The following is a 19,954-nucleotide window of genomic DNA, read 5'->3' on the forward strand; positions in this document are numbered from 1 at the left end:
ACAAGGAACTGAGCTAGTCCTTTCTTAGGTTTTAGCTTCCAGTGAACTTTTTTCAAATATTAATGTACAAAGAAACATTGCACAAACAGTTAGCTGTGAACCACATGACTATAATTCCACTGAAGTGCTGCTGGTGACATCCAACTCAAGAGCAAAACTAAGGTTCAGTCTTACAACCTTCATCTATTTCAGTAATCATCAATTACAAGACTACTTCAGATTAGGAGCCTGAAGCTATGTGGAAATTCAGCTTTCAAAACTGAGAGTCAGTCAATTTTATCTTAGTCTGAACACCCACCATCAGTTGGGGCTCTTTCCTCAAATCAGTGGGATCTAGCCCTGGTTAATCCTGATATAAGTCCATCAAGTGCAGAGTACTAGAGGTGTAATCTTCGGCCCTGTCTATACTATTAAAGTTAGTGTGTAGTTTTGATACAGGCACACAATAATAGATTACTTAAGAACCATACACTCACCTCCACATACTTCAAATACTCTAAAGCAGTGGTTCTCAACCTCTCCAGACTACTGTACCTAGGGTGACCAGATAGAAAGTGTGAAAAATCGGGATGGGGTGAGGGGTAATAGGTGCCTATGTAAGAAAAAGCTCCAAAAATTGGGACTGTCCTTATAAAATCAGGACATCTGGTCACCCTAACTGTACCCCTTTCAGGAGTCTGATTTGTCTTGCGTACTCCAAGTTTCACCTCACTTAAAAACTACTGCTTACAAAATTAGACAATACACAAGTGTCACAGTCACTATTACTAAAGCTGTGAGTCTCTCACAGAGGTCACAGAAGTCACAGATTCTGTGACTTTCTGGGATCTCCGTGACTTCTGCAGCGGCCAGGGGGGCTGGCCCGGCGGCTGCCTGAGCAGCTCAGGCAGCCCAAGGGCCAGTCGCACTGGCCATTGCTCAGGCCATCACGTCTCGCCTCCCCCAACAGCAGCAGGAATTTGTGTACGGGAGGGGGCTCAGGGCTGGGGCATGTGAGGGGGTGAAGTGTCCGGTCAGCGCTTACCTCGGGGGGCAACTGGAAACGGCAACATGTCCCTTGGCTCCTAGGCAGAGGTGTGGCCAGGCAGTTCCTAGCCAATGAGAGCTGCGGAGCTGGCCTTGGGGTGAGGGTAGCATGCAGAGCCCCCCTAGCTGCGCCACGGCCTAGGAGCTGAGGGACATGTCACCACTCACAGGGAGCTGCACAGAGCCAGGTAGGGAGCCTACCTGCCCCACCAAACCCCTCCCTCAGCAGCAGTGGGGGTCCCGGGCCATGCACCATAGCCTCTCCACCCCAGCAGCTGCGGGGGTCCCGGGCCACCCCCTGCCTCCCGCTCCTCGCCAGCACCCACAGCGCCCTTGGGCTGCCCCCCGCCCCAGAGCACCCAAGATTTAGTAAAGGATATATAGAACAAAATCATGGATAGGTCATGGTCCGTGAATTTTTGTTTACTGCCCATGACCAGTCCATTACTTTTACTAAAAATACCCATGCCTAAAACGTAGCTTTAACTATTACTGAAAAACTGCTTACTTTCTCATTTTGTCAATATGAAATTCTATTTTGTACTGACTTTGCTAGTGCTTTTGGTGTAGCCTGTTGTAAAATTAGCCAAATATTTAGATGAGTTGATGTACCCCCTGGAAGACCTCTGAATACCCCAGGGGTATGCGTACCCCTGGTTGAGAACCATTGCTCTGAAGAGCCCTGGAACGAGATCCGTATCATTCCATATGTACCTTTATAGATTGTATGAAATGAAGCAGGGCTTTAATACTGATCTCTACATACCATATATATCCTCACAGATCATATTCCACATAAATTTCCACAGGATCTCACATATATTGATGTGGGTCATACAAGAAAGCTAGGTAAAGTGAGAAATTTCTACTCAACTTTACTACCATGCATACATACAGAGCCTATGGGAACACTGAGCATTCAAACACTGAATGAGAATTTCCACTCAGCTATACGTGCAAACATACATCAATACCAAGAGAATTTTGAACCAATGCCCATGTGGACAATCACAGTCTACACAACCTAATGGGAGAACAGGAAGTCTGAATCCCAAAGAATAAGCAATTGAATCAACTGGTTGTATACAATGTTATTGTGTTTATGTCGAGTAATGTCTTTTATAAAATTTTATGATGTTCTGAACTTAGTGATCATGATGAGATATGTATACACTCTGTGCTTATGTCTTTATGTATATAAAAACTCTGCTCATAATCCGAGCTGCAATATTTAGCTAACCTTTGCTTCCACTCTGCCACAGAGGGGATCCAGCATTCACAGACAACCCTCAGCCTTCAAGATTGTCCCTCCCTTTTGGATGAAGACTTCTGTTTGAAGCCTCCTTTTAAAAAGGACTTTCTCCCTTTTTTTCTTCCCCCTCCTCTCTTCCAGCATGGTGACGCATAGTTAGAGTGACCACATTTCCGAAAGGGAAAATGAGACACCACACAGGGCAGGCGCGAGCTGCTTTCCCGAGCCCTGCCCCATCTCCCCACTCTGCGCGTGGGGCTGGCCCATTCCCAGCTCCCTCTATTCCTCCAGCACATGGGCTGGCTCGTGCCCTGCCCCCCCCACACACACACACGGGGCTGATCTGAGTCGCTGGCCTGAGCCCTGCTTCCCCCATGCCCAGAGCTCTCGTACAAGCCCAGCCTACTCGCCATGTGGGGCTGGCATCGCTGATCACTCAAACCCTGCCTGCCCCCTGTGCAGCTGGTGTTGCTGCGTTCTCAAACCCTGACTCCCACCAGATGGCTGGCATCGCTGCTCACTGGAGCCCTGTTTCTCCCCACCCCACAGGGCTGGCATTACCACTTGCCCACCTGTACATTCCTCTGTGCCCCGCTAGGGGTGCGCACCCCACTTTTGGGGCAAAAAAATGGTGCAAACTCTTTTGGCAAGAGCAAATGGGATAAACGCACACTTTTGCCAAAAAAGTCAGGACGGCTGGGACAAGGCTTAAAAAAGGGACTGTCCCGACCAAAAATGGAAGTATAGTCAAACTACTCATGGTTATTTAAAGTGGAGAAATTTTATGGACCACCATCTTTCTTTTCCTGGGTTTTACAATGTTATGTGCTTTGAGTTAGTCTCCCCTGGTTAGGGAGGCAACCCCTCCCTCCCTCCCTAGTTGACCAGTGCCCTGTTGTGAGGTGGAGCTGAATGCTGCAGTGCAAATTATGAGCACGGTTTTCTATATACATAAATAAGCACAGTGTGTATACATATCTCACAATGACCACCAAGTTCAGAACACCACACACTATCATAAAAGACACGACTTGACATATTTGTACACACAACATTGTATGCAACCAGTTGATTCAATTGCTTACATTGGGTTCAGATCTCCTGTTCTTCCCTTGGGATGTCTAGACCCTGACTGTCACAAGATGCATTAAATAATTTTTAAAACCTTTATGATTCAACCAATATCTGCATTTGTACAGCACCTTGCATAATAAGATCCTGTCCCATGACTAGGACTCGTAGGTGTTATTGCAATACAAATAAATAAAAATACTAATAAATAGGTTGTCTCCAGACAGCTGTGACCTAGTGACCATACCCCTGGCAAAATTCAAATTTCTATCACTTTCTATTAAAGCACAAGAGCTGTTAAACATTTGTAATACTGTATTACTCTCTTCCTACTCAGAATTGGCTGAATGTCAGTGACTACAAAATAAAGCAGTATGTACTGCCATACTAGAATGCATTAGGAAAATTTCTTCAATTATCTAACAAAAACCATGTAAAGTGAATACCAACCTGCACAATATCCAAAACCATACCAGCAGAAACAGTTCCAAATCCTGCTAACAAAAATGGTACAAGTATCTGTAATGCCATAATACTACTGGACTCCTTTGGCTGCTTTCTGCTCCTTTCCACAATGGCATCTTCATCACCATCACTAGACAAGTTGTCATCCTGCAATATGGCATCTGTTTCTGACGTGTCCATCCCATCACAATAATTATAACTGGCAAAGTCATCATACTTTGGACTACAGCTAGATGGACTGTGTCCGTTACTACCATGAAAAGCTGGTTCTGAGAAGCGATGGTACTCCATGTGTTGATCCGATCTAACATTAAAATTGTGTCCTGTGTGTTGTAATCCATCTTGCCAGACACCATTCACTTTTTTATGTCGCTCTTCCTGCTTTTTGTGGTAAACAATTGGAACCATACTCAACAGCAGGTTCAGAAACTTGTCAGACTGAATTGTATTAAGATTTATAGTCCAATTTACAAAACTTTCTCCACCATAAGCTTTACCATTTATTTTGGTAGTGGTAGATCTTCCTTTACAGTTAGTCATAGTGTCACAAAAATACTACGGGGAAGATCACTGTTCTCTAAACTTCAGTGAAGAAACACAGCTGATGAGTCAACAACAGCCACACAATCATTGATTTTAAAATCAAATAAATCAAATGTGGAAAATGTTATGTAGAAAATGTTCTTTTCATGGATCTTAGATCTTGAGCAATTCCACAACCGAGTTTGGATCTGGAAAAAAAAAATTCAGTAGTTTGATTGTGTGTATGTATCTATTATTATTATTATTAAAACAAATAGAAAAGATATATCAAAGCCTACATTCTCATGTTACTACTGTATCATATAGGGCAGTGACATGAAGGAATTTGAATCCAGCTTGGTCCTTCATAGGCTAAGAAGCAGAGATGACTCAAAACTCTTGGGGGTAGGGGGCATGTGACTGCCCCATACATCATCTCTGGCCCCTTTCCCACTCCCCCTGCACCTCCCACACCCGGTCCAAGCCAGCACCACCTTGCCCCTACTCCCCTCATAGCTCCTTCCTCACTTCTCCCATCGCCTCCCCACTGCAGGCGTTGGCCAGAGTGGGCTCTGGACACCTACTACCGAGCAGGTAACTGAGGCTGCAGGCGAGGAAGGGATGGGACTCAGAGGGCTTCCCCACACTCTCTCTGGCAGAGCTGTGCTGCCAGCCCCATCTCACTTCCCTGCTCTGGGTGCCTCACAGAGGGGCTCAGTGGGAGCACTAGGTGCAGGTGCCTTTCCCAGGCATGTCCCCCTCAGCCGCACTCAGCCAGACTCTCACCCTAGCAGAAATCTGGGGGGACATATGACCCCGCATGCCTCCCTCCCACATGTCGCCTCTGATGAGAAGGAAGAGGTTAGGATAAACCTCTAAATTCTTGGATTGCATGGAACTGTTACTATAATGGTGCCTGGTTGAGCTGGGTGGGAAACAGTCCTGTTGAAGGTTTGTGTCGTCAAAAGAAGCTATGTCAACATCCTGGTGGAAAGATGAGCAGGGATATATACCTGGTAGATGGCTTGTGCTGCACCTTGTACAAGAATGAACCAGGAGTTGGAGAAGAAGGAAAATGGCCAGCCCAGTGATTTAGTAGTGGGTCAAGGAACTATCATATAGGAAAATTTTATTTTTGATATCTAGCCTGGTCCTTTGTTTCTGGGAAGCAAATGGCTTGAATCTACCTCTGGTGATCCTTCTGGCTGACACAGATATAACAACAAGCTGCTCTGAATGAAGCTAGGCCATGCCTGCCTCACCTGGCCAAACATGAGATTGAGGAAGATCAGAGAGAAATAGCAGGGATCATCAGTGTTCGCAGGTCCTTGAGAGGGAAATGATGTTGGGGAAAATATGGATTTTTATGAAGCCAGGAGGATAAACCCAAGTTCCTGACCTAGCTGTTCAGCCCATAAGGATCCTTATTTTCAGGTGGTAAGCCTCAAGAAAACATTTTGAGTTGGGGAGGCCTTATCAGTTGATTGTCCACACCACTATGCCAAAATGACAAACCACTATCGATTTCTAAAATTTAACACAATGCTCATTTAAAACCTGACTTACTGAAGTTATTATTAGTCAAACACACAGATTAAGATAGGTATAATTCAATGTTTTTATGCATAAGTAAGTGTATGGTACATATTTTCATAATGTTAGATGTACAGTATAAGAGAAGATCTTTTTAAAGAAAGTTGCAGACTTTGCTTTGTAACAGTTTAACTGAACATATATGCCAGTAACAACAACTGGATCTAAAACAGAGCAACAAGTTTAGTTCTCATTTGCAGCTTAACAAACAGCTATGCAAACAAATGTTGCTATATTCAGAAGCAACATAAGCCATTCTTTAGAGTGTCCTTATAGTCAGAAAAATTACAAATGTTACCAGTGTTATACATCAACCAAACTGCAGCTCAGCCTGATTTTAGAATACTTATTGTTGATGATTAATGGCTTTGGGTACTATTACAATGGAAAGTCACTTTTGCAGTCAACGAGGCAATCTAGTTTTCTGATTAAAAAATCTCCAGTAAGTGTACTTCACCATGCAGTTTATAAAAAATTAAGAGAAAGGTTAAAAATCCTATTCTACCTCCCCGCTCTCTTTTTTGAGGGGTGAGGAACAGAGAAAAAAGAGAGAAGAAACTAACTTCTCATGCCTCTTTTTTTCCATATTACTTCTCTTCATCTGTAAGATATTTACAAAGGAGGCTGCACATTTTACAGTTATATCTCCTTTCCCCTTACAAGTTCTGTTACCAACTCAGCTACTGACTTCTTGTCTAATCTTGACACATCACTTAGGCCAAAGTTTTGCCTAACTTAAAACACTTAGGACCTTAGTCTCAGAGCTACTGAGCACCGGTACCTCTCACTAACTACAACTGGAATCAGACACTTTTTAAAGTTTGGGCCTTAACATCTGTGTACCTCAGTTACCCAATCTGTCAAACTGCAATAATACTTATCTTTGTAAATCACTTAGAGATGGTCTCATGAAAGCCACTGCGGAAGTGCAAAATACAATCATAACCTCCAGCTGCACTCAAAGCAGCCAGTACCCTCTGGGGACCTGAGTGCTGTGTCTCCCATAGCTTTGGGGACTCATATTTCTCTCTAGTCAAAAGCACTCATACAATATTCATACCAACATTTCTATATTTACCTTTTTAAGATTTGTTTAATCATCCATACATATAATTAGATACAGTTAAAAAAAGATTAATGTATAACCAGTAACAGTGAAACCCAGAAAGAATCTCCAGCAGATACTGATAAGATCTTGGCATTTTGAATCTTCTTATTTTATTCACTGTAAATCAGTGGCAACTAATCATTGTATAATTTGAGGATAGTGGAAATTCTCTGAGATTACCAGATGATATTCTAATTGACAACTGTAAGCTTTACTTCAGGTTAGAACACAGCTTAATTTTTCTTCTAACTTCTAATTCAAGCCTCACCAATAAACAGATTCTGCTGTTGGAAAATAGTTAACAATTCTGTTGATTATGCACAAGACATAAAAAAACAAAAAATTCAACTAACTCTTCCATATTGTAGTTTTATAATGACTATGTAGTGTTAAAAGGAGTAAGACTATATGGTTCTTATATATAAGCAGAGCAATTACAGGGATGTGATTTTTACATTGTAATTTTTCTGACATTGTTGACAACACAAAGGGATCAGTTACACATTTAATATACAAGCCATAAACCTGGCTACACTGAATTCCTTTAGACATCCCCATGATGAGGAATGCAAATGAGCTCACCTAGTTCAACAGTAATTGAAGCATTTACTTCCAAAAACCAGCATCTGCTCCTGATGAAGTTGAGAAAATTGTAGTTCATAAAAGTATGAACCAACCTCATGTTATAGCCCTACCGGTTAAAATAAGGTCACAGTGCAAATAGATGCTATTGAGGCCAGCACGCCATTAGTAGAGTGAGCCTTTGGACACTCAAACACAAGGTCATCAGCAGTCATATTATGACATGACACTTATACATCCTTTGAGCCAAGATGACTTCACCCTTAAATGTTTCTCCAGATCCCACAAATACTAACTTTCTAAACAGCTCTTAACATCAAAGGTATGTAAACTAATCTTTTCAGGATGACTATGGAGATTTGTCTAAAAGACAGGCAGTTGTACTGGCTAATCAAAATGAAAATCTGATACTACTTTTGTCAGAAATTTGAGGTGGTGGGGGGCAAGACAGGCCTAAGTGCCACCTTGTCTTTCTGGAGTATAATATAAATTGGAAAGGCCATCAGGGTCTGAAGCTCTGAAACCCTCCTGGCTGAAATAATGGTCACCAAAAATGAGGTTTTTAGTGAGAAGTGCAAACTCTCAAGGGATATTCCATGAGTTTTGTTCATATCAAATGCAAGTCTCAAGGCTCACTAGACTCCCAGATGGGAGGGTATGAGATTGTAAACTTAAAAAAAAAATTCACCAGAAGTGCACTCCCCTCTCTCTGCCCCTTCCCCCTCCGCCATCTTATAACCAGATTGAAGTTATACCTTGACATAACTGCCTCTCAAAGCCAGATATGTTCCTTGGATCCAAACAAATTCAATTACTGGGACTCTAGAACCCCAAGGGCCAAAGTCACCTTCTTAGCTGTAGATTTCTCACTTGGAGCAGAAACTTTGAATGACTCTGAGGTACAGAAATAATTTCAATTCCTCCATAGGAACCTGGGATAAGGAATCAGGTTTTCTGATCACAGAAACATCAGAGACCAGATGTTTCCAGAGTCTTTCCAGACATCTCCAACATATCCTGACTGTTAGAAAACAGCTCTTTATCCCAAAGAGCTATTGAGTTCTACATATGCAGTTCTACAGCATCAAGACATTATGTCAATAACAGGGGGACAAAAACTATGTTTTTACAGAGTACAGGGAAGTGAGAGCAGATTGGATTTGTTGGGGTGTTTTATCAGGGGTGAGAGGGCAGGTCATACTCAAATTTAGGATTCTCTCTCTAACTGCTTCAAATCCTGCATCTTGGCAGGGGGTTAGACTAGATGACACTTGTGATCCCTTCTAACCCTATGATTCTATGATGCAAGGTGGCTCTTGCCAAGACAACAACAGTTGAGTCAGATACTTCAGTACCTAAGAAGAGCTGAGGTTCTGTGAGAAGAAATATTTTCACTTAACTGATGGTGCGCTGAAACTGCAGCCTATCATGCTGACCAATATTCTCTCACTGTTTCTTTGTACTCCGTTGTCTGTCTGTATCCATCAGTTGTCTCTCGTCTTATACTTAGATTGTAAGTTCTTGGAGCAGGGAATGTATTTTTGTTCTGTATTTGTACAGCACCTAGCTGAGTGAGGTCCTGATCCATGATTACCTAGGTGCGAAGGTAGTAACAACAATAATATACTTGCTAATATACTCTGCTGTTTTTGTCATGTCAGCCATACTAAGCTGTACCCTTCACACCACATATGTAAAAATGTCTAGGCACTATAACTGGCTTCTGTGGCAATATTTGCAATTAAATAATTATTACTACTGTAGCACCTACATAATCATGGACCAGGACCCCATTGTGCTAGGTGCTGTACAAATACAGAACAAAAATACAGTCCCTGCTCCAAAGAGCTTATGATCTAAATATAAGATAAGAGACAACCAATGGATACAGAAAAATGAGGGACTACAAGGAAACAATGAGAGAGCATGCTAGGCTGTAGTCTCAGCACAGCAGCATACCGATTGTCAAATTTTCTGTAGGCATGATGACAAAGGAGAGTTTGAAGGAGAAATTTAAAGGAGGATAATGAGCTTTATGGGGAACAGCTCCCAACTGTGAGGGGCAGCATGGGAGAAAGAGCATGTGCTAGACATCCACAAGGAGATGTCAGAGAGACTGGATGAGATTTTTAGATTTCCGCGTCGAACTGCTTCACCAGCCGTCCCGCAAACTGCTCCACAATATATCTTCAGGCTCCCCCACTACTTAACACAACACTCAGTGATTTCAGCTCTTAGGTGAATTCAGCTTATAGTAGGGGAGCCCCAGTGCTGGTGCACTGTCAGCCCAAAGTGAGCTCAGCAGCCTATAACGAGACTTCTAATGAAATCAAAATTAGCTCTGATATTCCACAGTGGAGAGAGGAGGAAGTGCAATCAGCATGTAAGGCCCTCACCAAGGGGCCCATGCCACCAAGTATTAATACTTGTCCCCAGCCTCTCTCCATTCACACAGTTTTGGAACCCATGACCCTTGCCTAGCGAGTGCTACTTAGTTGATGGTGAATCCCTCCATCATAACAAAAGGCCACGTACAGTTCCAAGCACAGTTCCCATAATCAGGGTAATAACAATTTATTCTTCCTGCCCCAATAACAGAGACACTGGGGATCCCACAGCAGCCAAAGTGACCATTTGGGCAGCTATGGTCTCATTCTAGGCGTGGTGGGTGTGCCTATGCAAATGAGATCGGCCCCTGAAGTTCTTTTCCACAACTTGCCACACCTCACCACCAGATGTCAGGGTGGAGCTCATCCTGACACTGCTTACATCCTCCCCCCAGCCGAGACTTTGTCGTCCCGACAAATCACACTCCCTTTATACCAACTCATTGGTTTCCTCCAAAGGGCCTCAGGAAGCCCACTTTAGCTTCCACAAGCCTGTGTGCTAAATGTATTGGCTCCTCACTAGTCACCCCAGGTGCATCATAAGTTAACCGTTTCACTGGTCTTATCACCCTGTCTCGTCTATTGAGAATCTCTGTTGCCGAGGTAGGGGGAACATCCTCTTGAGTGACGGATGGAGAGGCTTCCCTGGAGGGTCCCTCGGCTACTGGCGTAGGCCCCTGCACTCCTAGTTCTAACGCTGGAGGGTCCAAGGTGCCCAGGACATCCTCTACCTGTCTGTCCCCATTGTCCAATAACCTGTGTTTGTCATCACAGGGGGGTCTCATCAGCAGCACCGGGGTATCAGAAATGGGCCTAAATAGTTCCGCCATTGGGTTTAGGGCGGAAGAGGGAAAACTCTCGTTTGGTTCAGCTGATCGAGACTGAAATCTTGTCTCCATCCCAGGATACACCAGGGTTGTGTCTTCCTCCTCAGACTCACTCTCAGATGTGCAGAATAGGGGTAAGTTAGCTGCAGGGGGCCCACTGTCTGTGTTGGATGGCGGCTTTGGTCTAGCACCTCTGTTCTGCCCGGCGGCCCTGCCGTGGCCCATCTCACAAGGGGTGCTTACCAATTCCCCCACAGGGAGCAAAAGGTTTCTATGCATCGTCTTTATTTGCCCTGGACCGTCTTCAGGTTTGATCTTGTAGACCGGCAGATCTCCCAGCTTTTCCATCACCAGGTAAGGTATTGCCTTCCATCTGTCAGCTATCTTGTGTTTGCCAGCAATACCCAAATTTCGCAGCAGGACTCTGTCCCCCGGCTGGAGCTCCTGCGAACGCACTCTAGCATCATATCGATGTTTGTTGCGGTCTGCGTTCTTCCGAGCCGCAGCGGTAGCTAAGCGATAAGCATCCCGCAGCTTTTCTCTTAGTCGGGATACATACTGCTGATGAGTTTCATAGCTATCTCCATCCTCTGATACACCAAAGCACAAGTCTATGGGTAATCTTGGTTCTCGCCCAAACATCAAGAGATATGGGGTGACTCCCGTAGCATCGTTCTTTGTGGCATTGTAGGCATGCACCAGAAATGCGACATGCTGGCTCCAGGTTGCCTTCTGCTCTGGTCGCAAAGTTCCCAACATATCTAATAGGGTTCGATTGAACCTCTCGGGCTGAGGATCACCTTGGGGGTGATAAGGCGTTGTCCTAGACTTTTTAATTCCTGCTATCTTCAGCACCTCCTTCAGAAGGTGACTCTCAAAATCCCGCCCCTGATCAGAGTGTATCCGAGCCGGGAATCCATAGACTGAGAAATATTTGTCCCACAATACTCGAGCAACGGTGGTGGCCCTCTGATCACGTGTGGGATATGCTTGTGCATACCGTGTAAAATGGTCAGTCACTACTAGAATGTTTCCAACATTCCTCTTGTCTACCTCTACAGACAAGAAATCAATGCATACCAACTCCAAAGGTTTGTTGCTGGTGATGTTCTTGAGATATGCAGCCCTCGTGGGCAGAGTTTTCCTTTGAACACATCGAGCGCAAGTCTCACATTTCCTGCGAACATCTTCAGCCATTCGGGGCCAATAGAACCTACTACGAATAAGTTCCAGGGTCCTCTCCATCCCTAAATGCCCAAAGTCATCATGCAGGGCCCTCATGGCCAGGGCTCTGTACTTTTTTGGCAGCACTAGTTGTGCTCGTTGTTTTTGTAAAGGGTCAGTGGTCATTCGGTGTAGCACTCCCTGAATCAGTTTTAGTTTGGTCCATTCTCTCAATAGTAGTTTACCCTCCGGGTTAGGTGGGACAACCGCAGCTGGGCTTCGCCCCTCCCTTTTGGCAAGTAGTGTATCACGAATGTCAATATCTTGCCGCTGGGCTTCTTGCCAGTCAGCCGCATTGAGCATGGGCAAAGGAGATTGGTCTAATGCAATATAGTTCACCGAAGCAGAAGGCATGCATTCAGGGGGCAGGCCCAAAGCTTCTGCAACACATCCCTGAAAGTCTTCACGGGCCTCTGGCTCTCGGCGACTCACACTGCAAATAGCTCTCACTCCATCTGTGGGTATCACAGCAACTTCTGGAGCCTGCGGACGCCTGGACAATGCATCTGCATCTACATTGCTTCTCCCTGATCGGTACTGAATGCTGAACTCATAGCTAGCCAAGGCGGCCACCCATCTCTGCCCTGTAGCATCCAGCTTAGCACTTGTTAACACATAAGTCAGTGGATTGTTGTCTGTCCACACCTGGAACTGAGCACCATACAAGTAGTCTCGAAATTTCTCAGTGATGGCCCACTTCAAGGCCAAAAACTCCAGCTTGTGGGTGGGATAGCGAGTTTCACTATCAGACAATCCTCGGCTGGCAAAGGCTACCGGTTTACATTTGCCTTCCACTTCCTGGTACAGGACTGCTCCCAGACCCTCCAAACTGGCATCAGTATGCCGGATAAATGGTTTGCTTGGGTCAGCAAAAACTAGGACTGGAGCATGAGTTAGGCAAGTAATGATTTCTCGAAAAGCCCTTTCACATCTCTCATCCCACCGTGGCCCAAATGGTGCAAAGGGGCCATTGTGTCTCTGCACAGGAGGCTTTGGGGACCTCCCCTTATTCTTGGACTTAGATTTGTTCTTGCTGGACTGATGTCCCCTGGTAAGATCATTCAGAGGCTTTACAATCGTAGCATAGTTTTTCACAAATCTGCGGTAGTAGCCACTAAATCCAAGGAAGGTCTTGAGTTCTCTGTAGTTACTTGGACGTGGCCATGTAGTGAGTGCTTCTATTTTATCAGGATCAGTACTCACACCTTCTTGGGACACAATGTGACCCACATACTTCACTGAGGTTCTGCAGAACTGGCATTTGTCAATTGAAAGCTTCAGACCATAATCCTCCAACCTATCAAGCACTTTAAGAAGTCTTTCTTCATGCTCCTCTAAGGTTCTTCCAAACACAATCAGGTCATCCAAATAAACTAACACTTGCAGTAAATTCATGTCTCCCACAACTTTCTCCATGAGACGTTGAAAGGTGGCAGGTGCTCCAGAAATCCCTTGGGGCATGCGTTCGAACTGATAAAACCCTAATGGGCAGATGAAGGCTGTCTTCTCCTTATCTTCTTCTCCCAGAGGGATCTGGTAGTATCCACTTCGAAGATCCAACACAGAGAACCACTGGCTTCCCAGCAAACAGTCTAAGGCGTCTTGCACTCGAGGCATAGTGTACTGGTCGACCACAGTACGGCTGTTTAGGGTGCGGTAGTCAATACACATCCGGATTTTCCCATTCTTTTTGCGGACTACCACAATGGGTGAGGCGTATGGGCTGCGGGACTCTGTAATGATGCCATTCGCAGCCAGCTCCTGAAGATGATGTCGCACATCTTCCATCTCAGAGAGAGCAATCTTCCTAGATCTCTCCCTGAAAGGTCGAGAGTCATGTAGTCTGATATTGTGCTCTACTCCTTTTGCACATCCCACATCCCACTCATGCAGTGAGAACACCTTGGATCTTTCACAAAGTTTCTTCCTCAGGCGATCTTTCCAGTCCTCGGACACTGGTGAATCTCCAAAGTCAAACTTTGCTGGGTCTATTGCCGAAACTGGAGTTTCATACTGGGGTTTTACAATCGACTCAGGCTCAAAGAGGTCTGCTATCTTTTGTCCTTGCTTCACAAAAATATCACGACTCGTTTCATTAGCAATCAATATAGTCACCCTTTCCTGGGCTTCAGCAGGTAGGGTTATGACTCCACTGGGGACCAGCACTCCTTCAGGGAGCTCTCCTCCCATCGGCTGCTCTATCATTGCTAACGTCCCTTTACTGCCTTTCAGACAGGTACTCATGACAAGCACTTCTTGCTCCGTCCTTGCAGGCACTACTAAGGGGGTTGTGCCCGCGTACTTCAGTGCCCCAAGCGGTAGCTCAGATGTGTCCCTTTTAGCGCTCTCAATTTTCCTATAGGCTTCAGCACAAAGCGTATGGATCATCAGGGTATTCAGGTACTGGTCCCCAGCCCGCCTTCTGCAGTAATCCGCGAGTACCTTGAAGAGACTGGAGTTGGTCCCTATCAGCACAGACACATCAGAAGTCCCTTTAGGGTCAGGGCATATTAAGGCAGCTGTGTCTACCTCTTCTCTTACCCCAGCAACCTCCTCTGGGAATTCCAGGTGCACTATGACATACCCTTGATAGGGGTATTCATCCATGCTGAGGCCACATAGGCCAAGGCCAGTCAGTGGCTGTATAGGCAGGTGCCTAAGCATCTGTTGGTAGAATGACTGAAATATAATAGTCACTTGAGATCCAGTGTCAAGCACTGCTTTACACTCCACCCCTTCGATCCTCACCATGACCTCTGCTCGAGGCCCTATCAGTCCTGCAGGGATCCCAGCTGGACAGTCTTTTCTGGGGGAATCTTCAAATCCTGCAGACCTGGGGGGTCCCCGTCCCCAGACCCTCTGGCAGCTACCGGATCTCTCCCAACTGATCCTCAGCTTTCCATACACTAAGGAGGGGTTTTCTTCATTACGGCACTTGGCAGCACTGTGTCCATCCTGACCACATCGGTAGCAGAAGAATTGACCTTTCCCCCTTCGCCTGGGGGGGATGGTGGCTCTATGTGCGGGCTTCTCAATCGCCACAGTTTGAGGCTTCTTATTCCTAGAAGTCTTAACTCGGTCAACGGTACTTTGCAGCTCAGCTATCCGTTCCGTCAGGACCTGCATTTGTTGGGCAAGTTCCTCTCTGGTGCTCACCATCAGTACACTGGCCATTTGCAGTGGTGTTGTGCTGGCTGGCTCCGATGTTTGGGCTTCCCAAAACTCACTGGCAGTCTGCCTTTCTTCCTCCTCTCGGACCTCTTTTATCAGCTGGGAGTAACTTGGGGGATGTTCCCGTCGTTCTCTTAGCCGGAGATGAAGTAGAATCGGGTTCTGACACTGAGTTCCTCTTACAATTTGAGCCAGTCTAGTCTGATCCATCTGCTCAGCAGTCACTGCTCCCCTCATGACAGTTCTCTGAAGCAGTCTCTCCAGTCTCTGTATGTAGGCTGAAGCCTTCTCGCCCTTTTGTTGTCGGGAATTAAGGAACTTACAGTAGCTGTCTTCAGGGCCCTCTACGCTCCCAAAGTTGTGTTCAAGGGCCTCTAGGCAGTCCTTCACACTGACCCCAGGGTCAATGAGCTTCAGGGTGCGAATCACATCTAATGCTGGGCCGCCAAGGCTCTCTATAAGGCATCTTCGCTTTTCTGCATCTGGTACGGCCCACTCTTGCAGCATTTCAGTGGTATGCTCTAACCAGGGTTCAAACTCCTCCTCCCCAGCAAATAATCTTAACTTACGACAAGAGTCTGACTCAGCATGGGGCAGCACAACCTTTTCCAATATTTGCCCCAGAGCTTTTGTCCAATCATCAGCCGAGGCTGCAGCCTCCGAGCTAGAAGCTGCTGAGCCAGGGCCCAACAAACCTGACATATTAGCCATTATACAAACAGTAATTTCCTCAAAATATAAGCACAAACAAAAAAAAAATATAAATTGTTTCCCAATGTAGTGGATCACTCAACAGGTGCTTGCGAGGGGTACTGACCCAGGCGATCCCGGACGAGCCCCCAAAAATGTAACCCTTCTGCCCGTCAGAGTTGGCAGCAACAAGGGCCGGGTTCAATATCTAGGGGTTCCATTCCAATAACACAATGCAAACCGGCTCGAGCCCCCACCCAGTGACCTGGGACAAATATATACCACCCCCGCTGGGCGCCTCCAAGAGGCAATACTTCCCCTCTCGCAAGCACATAGTCTGAGTGTAGCAAAAGTCTTTTAATAACAGAGAGAAACAATGTGGCATTATGTTGGGGAAACACCACCAACAGGATTCATAACACAACCCATGAGCAAAAACAACCCCACCCCAGGCAAATTGGGGCATGCCCTTTTTCCTTTGGTTCTTGAGTCCAGCAACCCCAAATCACCCAAAGTCCCAAAAGTCCAATGCCCCAAAAGTCTCTGTCCCTGGTCAGGGCAGCCCCAGAGTTCGAAAGTTTATCGGCGGAGCTTTACCTCCCAACCTGGGTGGAAATGGGACGGGGGTAAGAGGCACCTTACGTGATCTGAAGCTGACCGCCCCATAGCTCCATAGCGGCGCTCCGCTCCGCCAGCCGCCCCATAAAACTCCTTCGCGCAGCTGCACTCCACTCCACCAGCCGCCCCACGAACTCCTTCGCTCAGCTGCGCTCCGCTCCGCCAGCCGCCCCACGATCTCCTTCACTCAGCTCCACGGCCCACAAGCAGCTCCTGCCATCCACACACTGCTCCGCGTCGAACTGCTTCACCAGCCGTCCCGCAAACTGCTCCACAATATATCTTCAGGCTCCCCCACTACTTAACACAATACTCAGTGATTTCAGCTCTTAGGTGAATTCAGCTTATAGTAGGGGAGCCCCAGTGCTGGTGCACTGTCAGCCCAAAGTGAGCTCAGCAGCCTATAACGAGACTTCTAATGAAATCAAAATTAGCTCTGATATTCCACAGTGGAGAGAGGAGGAAGTGCAATCAGCATGTAAGGCCCTCACCAAGGGGCCCATGCCACCAAGTATTAATACTTGTCCCCAGCCTCTCTCCATTCACACAGTTTTGGAACCCATGACCCTTGCCTAGCGAGTGCTACTTAGTTGATGGTGAATCCCTCCATCATAACAAAAGGCCACGTAGAGTTCCAAGCACAGTTCCCATAATCAGGGTAATAACAATTTATTCTTCCTGCCCCAATAACAGAGACACTGGGGATCCCACAGCAGCCAAAGTGACCATTTGGGCAGCTATGGTCTCATTCTAGGCGTGGTGGGTGTGCCTATGCAAATGAGATCGGCCCCTGAAGTTCTTTTCCACAACTTGCCACACCTCACCACCAGATGTCAGGGTGGAGCTCATCCTGACACTGCTTACATCGGAAAAGAAGGCAAGCCAAGGGGAGGAGGAAAGACATGTTGTATTTTATCCATTTTCTTTTGGAAGAAATTGGTGAGATTCTGTACCGAGAAAGAGTGGAGCAGAAAGAGGAGGGTTTGACAAGTGAGTCAAAGGTGGTGAGAAAGCAGTGGGGATTGCAAGTGTGGGATTCAATTAAGTTGGAGACGTAAAGTTGTTTAGCAAGAAAGATGGCGGAACTGAAGGAGAATGAGTTTGTAGTAGAAGAGGAAGTCAACGTGGTTACAGGATTTTTATCAGAGACGTTCTGCCATGCAAAAGCAGGAGTTGAGGTAGCGGACATTGGAGGTGATCCCAGGGGCTGGCAGTATGATCCTTGAGATGTGAATGAGGCAAAAGAGTCAAGGATGGACAGTGAAATATGGAAAGAATCAACAACCATATCAATGGCAGAAAGGAAAAAGAGAGCTGAGCATAGATGAGAAGTCATCAGCACTGATGGACTGGAAGTGACGGAATAGCCAAGTGAAAGGTGGTGGGGAGGATGGCTGATGTGTGATGCTGAAAGAGACCAAGTGACGGTTGGAGAGGGGGAGCTCATCAACAGAAATAGCAAGAGAGCTATGTTTGGTGAAGACCAAGTCAAGTGAACGACCCTTTTGGTGAGTGGGAGAATGGAACCAGAGATTCAGGTCGAATGAAGGGGTGAGGTTGAGGAAATGTGTAACTAAGGAGTCAGGTGAGTCATCAACGTGGAAACTGAAGTCACCAGGGATGAGTATGGGAGATTGTGATGTGAGAAGAGAGAGCCAGGAGTTGAAATCAGAGAGGAAAGCTAATAGGAAGGAGTTGGGTGGACAGAAGTTGAAAGCAACATGGAGGAAGAGAGGAGAGAAGAGTTGGGTGCAGTGCTGTTCAAAGGAGGAGAAAGAGTGATAAGAGGAAGGAAGAAGGGATTAGCAGGGGCAGGAATGGGAGAGGGGAAGCCTAACACCCCCACCACTGTCTGATCCAGAGCAGGAAGTATGAGTGAAGGAGAGACCTCCATAAGAGAGGGCAGCTGCAGAGGCAGTGTCGGATGAAGGAATCAAGGTCTCTGTGAGAGCCAGGAGCTGGAGGGAGTGAGATATACAGAGGTTGTGGATGGCTATGATCTTTAGAGATGGAGTGGGAATTCCAGAGATAGCAAAAGGAGGAGAGTGAGGAGGGAGGGGCATGGATGTGAGGGTAGGAATCATGATGGGAAGGGTGTGGTAGGTGGAATGGCGTGGGGGGAGGGGGCCCAATTTCAGAGGTGAGGAGAATGCTGCAGATGTGGAACATAAAATGTACGAATGGGAGGAAGGGGGGAGACGATCAGGGTGGAAAGGGGAAAAGGAGATTAGATGGTGGGAACTTTTACTGTACGGGGTGAGAGCACTAGCATGGGCAAATGGAGCTGGTGGGGGGGAAGGGAAAGGAGGAAGACAGATGCTATGATATAGAAGAGGAATGTGGTGAGAGACAAGGAAGAGTGGCAGATGGACAAGATCACAAAACAAACAAAGCATACCACATGCTAGTCACAGAGCTCCTGGCTGATCCAGAAGCAAAGTACTGTTATTTGCTGAATAGTGGAATGCATCACGTCTAAAGATGACCATAGCTCATGATCAATGTCTGCCACTAAATTAAATATTAATGTCTACAGCCTCATGAGCACACACACTTGCAGAATTCTACCCACATTAAGTTTTGGATTCACTTTCACTGTAGCCATTATCTCTAGAGGTACAAGTCAATTCAGACCAGAACATCTGTAGTTTATTTTGATAAAATACATGTTTTCAGGCTCAGTTATGTAACTGATCTCTCCATCCAATTTTAATATAATTAGAAAACCTGGGAAACTATTTACCTACACATTTTATACTAAATTAATTATTGAGATGAACAAAATAATCATGATGGAAAGTGAACACTGGAAAAGGCCACAAGCACTACCACTTCTAGAACTTTGATTAAATTTTTTTTCAAACCACATAATTTTTCCTTTTTACTTCTGTATGTTTTTGTTTTGTTATGTAAGAGACTGTTATATGAGGGAGGGAGTTGTTTTATTTCATAGAGTAAAGTGTTAATGCAACTAGAAATTAAAATGGTATGGAAGAGTACCAGAAATACGAATCCAGATGACCAATGGGAAACAGAGGGCGAGGACAAGAGTCTGGCCGGGATGGCTAAGAGCTTAAATAACTTTTGTGAAATAGTTTGGATAATATTCGCAGACCTTTATCCTAACAAAATACTTGGCCTTTTGTAATGAAGGCTGCACTAATGATGAAGGACAGAATACTAAACCAGCACATCTCAAACTTTTAGTCAAACAGTACCACTATGTAGGTGTTGTTTAAAAACATTAACTGGAAACTAAAAAAGGAGAAGAAACGCTAAGGGGTGGGTAAAAGGTAGAGTAACAGATCCCAACTTGGTGCAGAACTATTTGAACTAAATGAGACAAAATCTCTCTTATAAGTGGGCTACTAAACATTTTTAACCTAAATTTATGCATAGCACATTGAGTAGCAACATA

General features: G+C 45.6%; 1 protein-coding gene across 3 annotated transcripts in view; it reads right to left on the minus strand.

The window, feature by feature from the left end:
• SLC41A2 (solute carrier family 41 member 2) overlaps positions 1–19,954 on the minus strand; it is a 96,451-nt gene that overhangs the window by 70,325 nt on the left and 6,172 nt on the right. For 2 of the 3 annotated variants that reach the window (XM_073323973.2, XM_073323990.1), the window contains exon 2: positions 3,800–4,545. In XM_073323973.2, coding sequence (XP_073180074.1) covers positions 3,800–4,354 — 555 coding nt within the window. In that variant the 5' untranslated portion in view covers positions 4,355–4,545. Of the gene's footprint in view, positions 1–3,799; positions 4,546–16,560; positions 16,952–19,954 lie in introns of all 3 variants that reach the window. The other variant, XM_073323974.2, reaches the window with a different exon arrangement.

The sequence above is a fragment of the Lepidochelys kempii genome, chromosome 1 (assembly GCF_965140285.1).
Source record: "Lepidochelys kempii isolate rLepKem1 chromosome 1, rLepKem1.hap1, whole genome shotgun sequence".
Classification (NCBI taxonomy): domain Eukaryota; kingdom Metazoa; phylum Chordata; order Testudines; family Cheloniidae; genus Lepidochelys; species Lepidochelys kempii.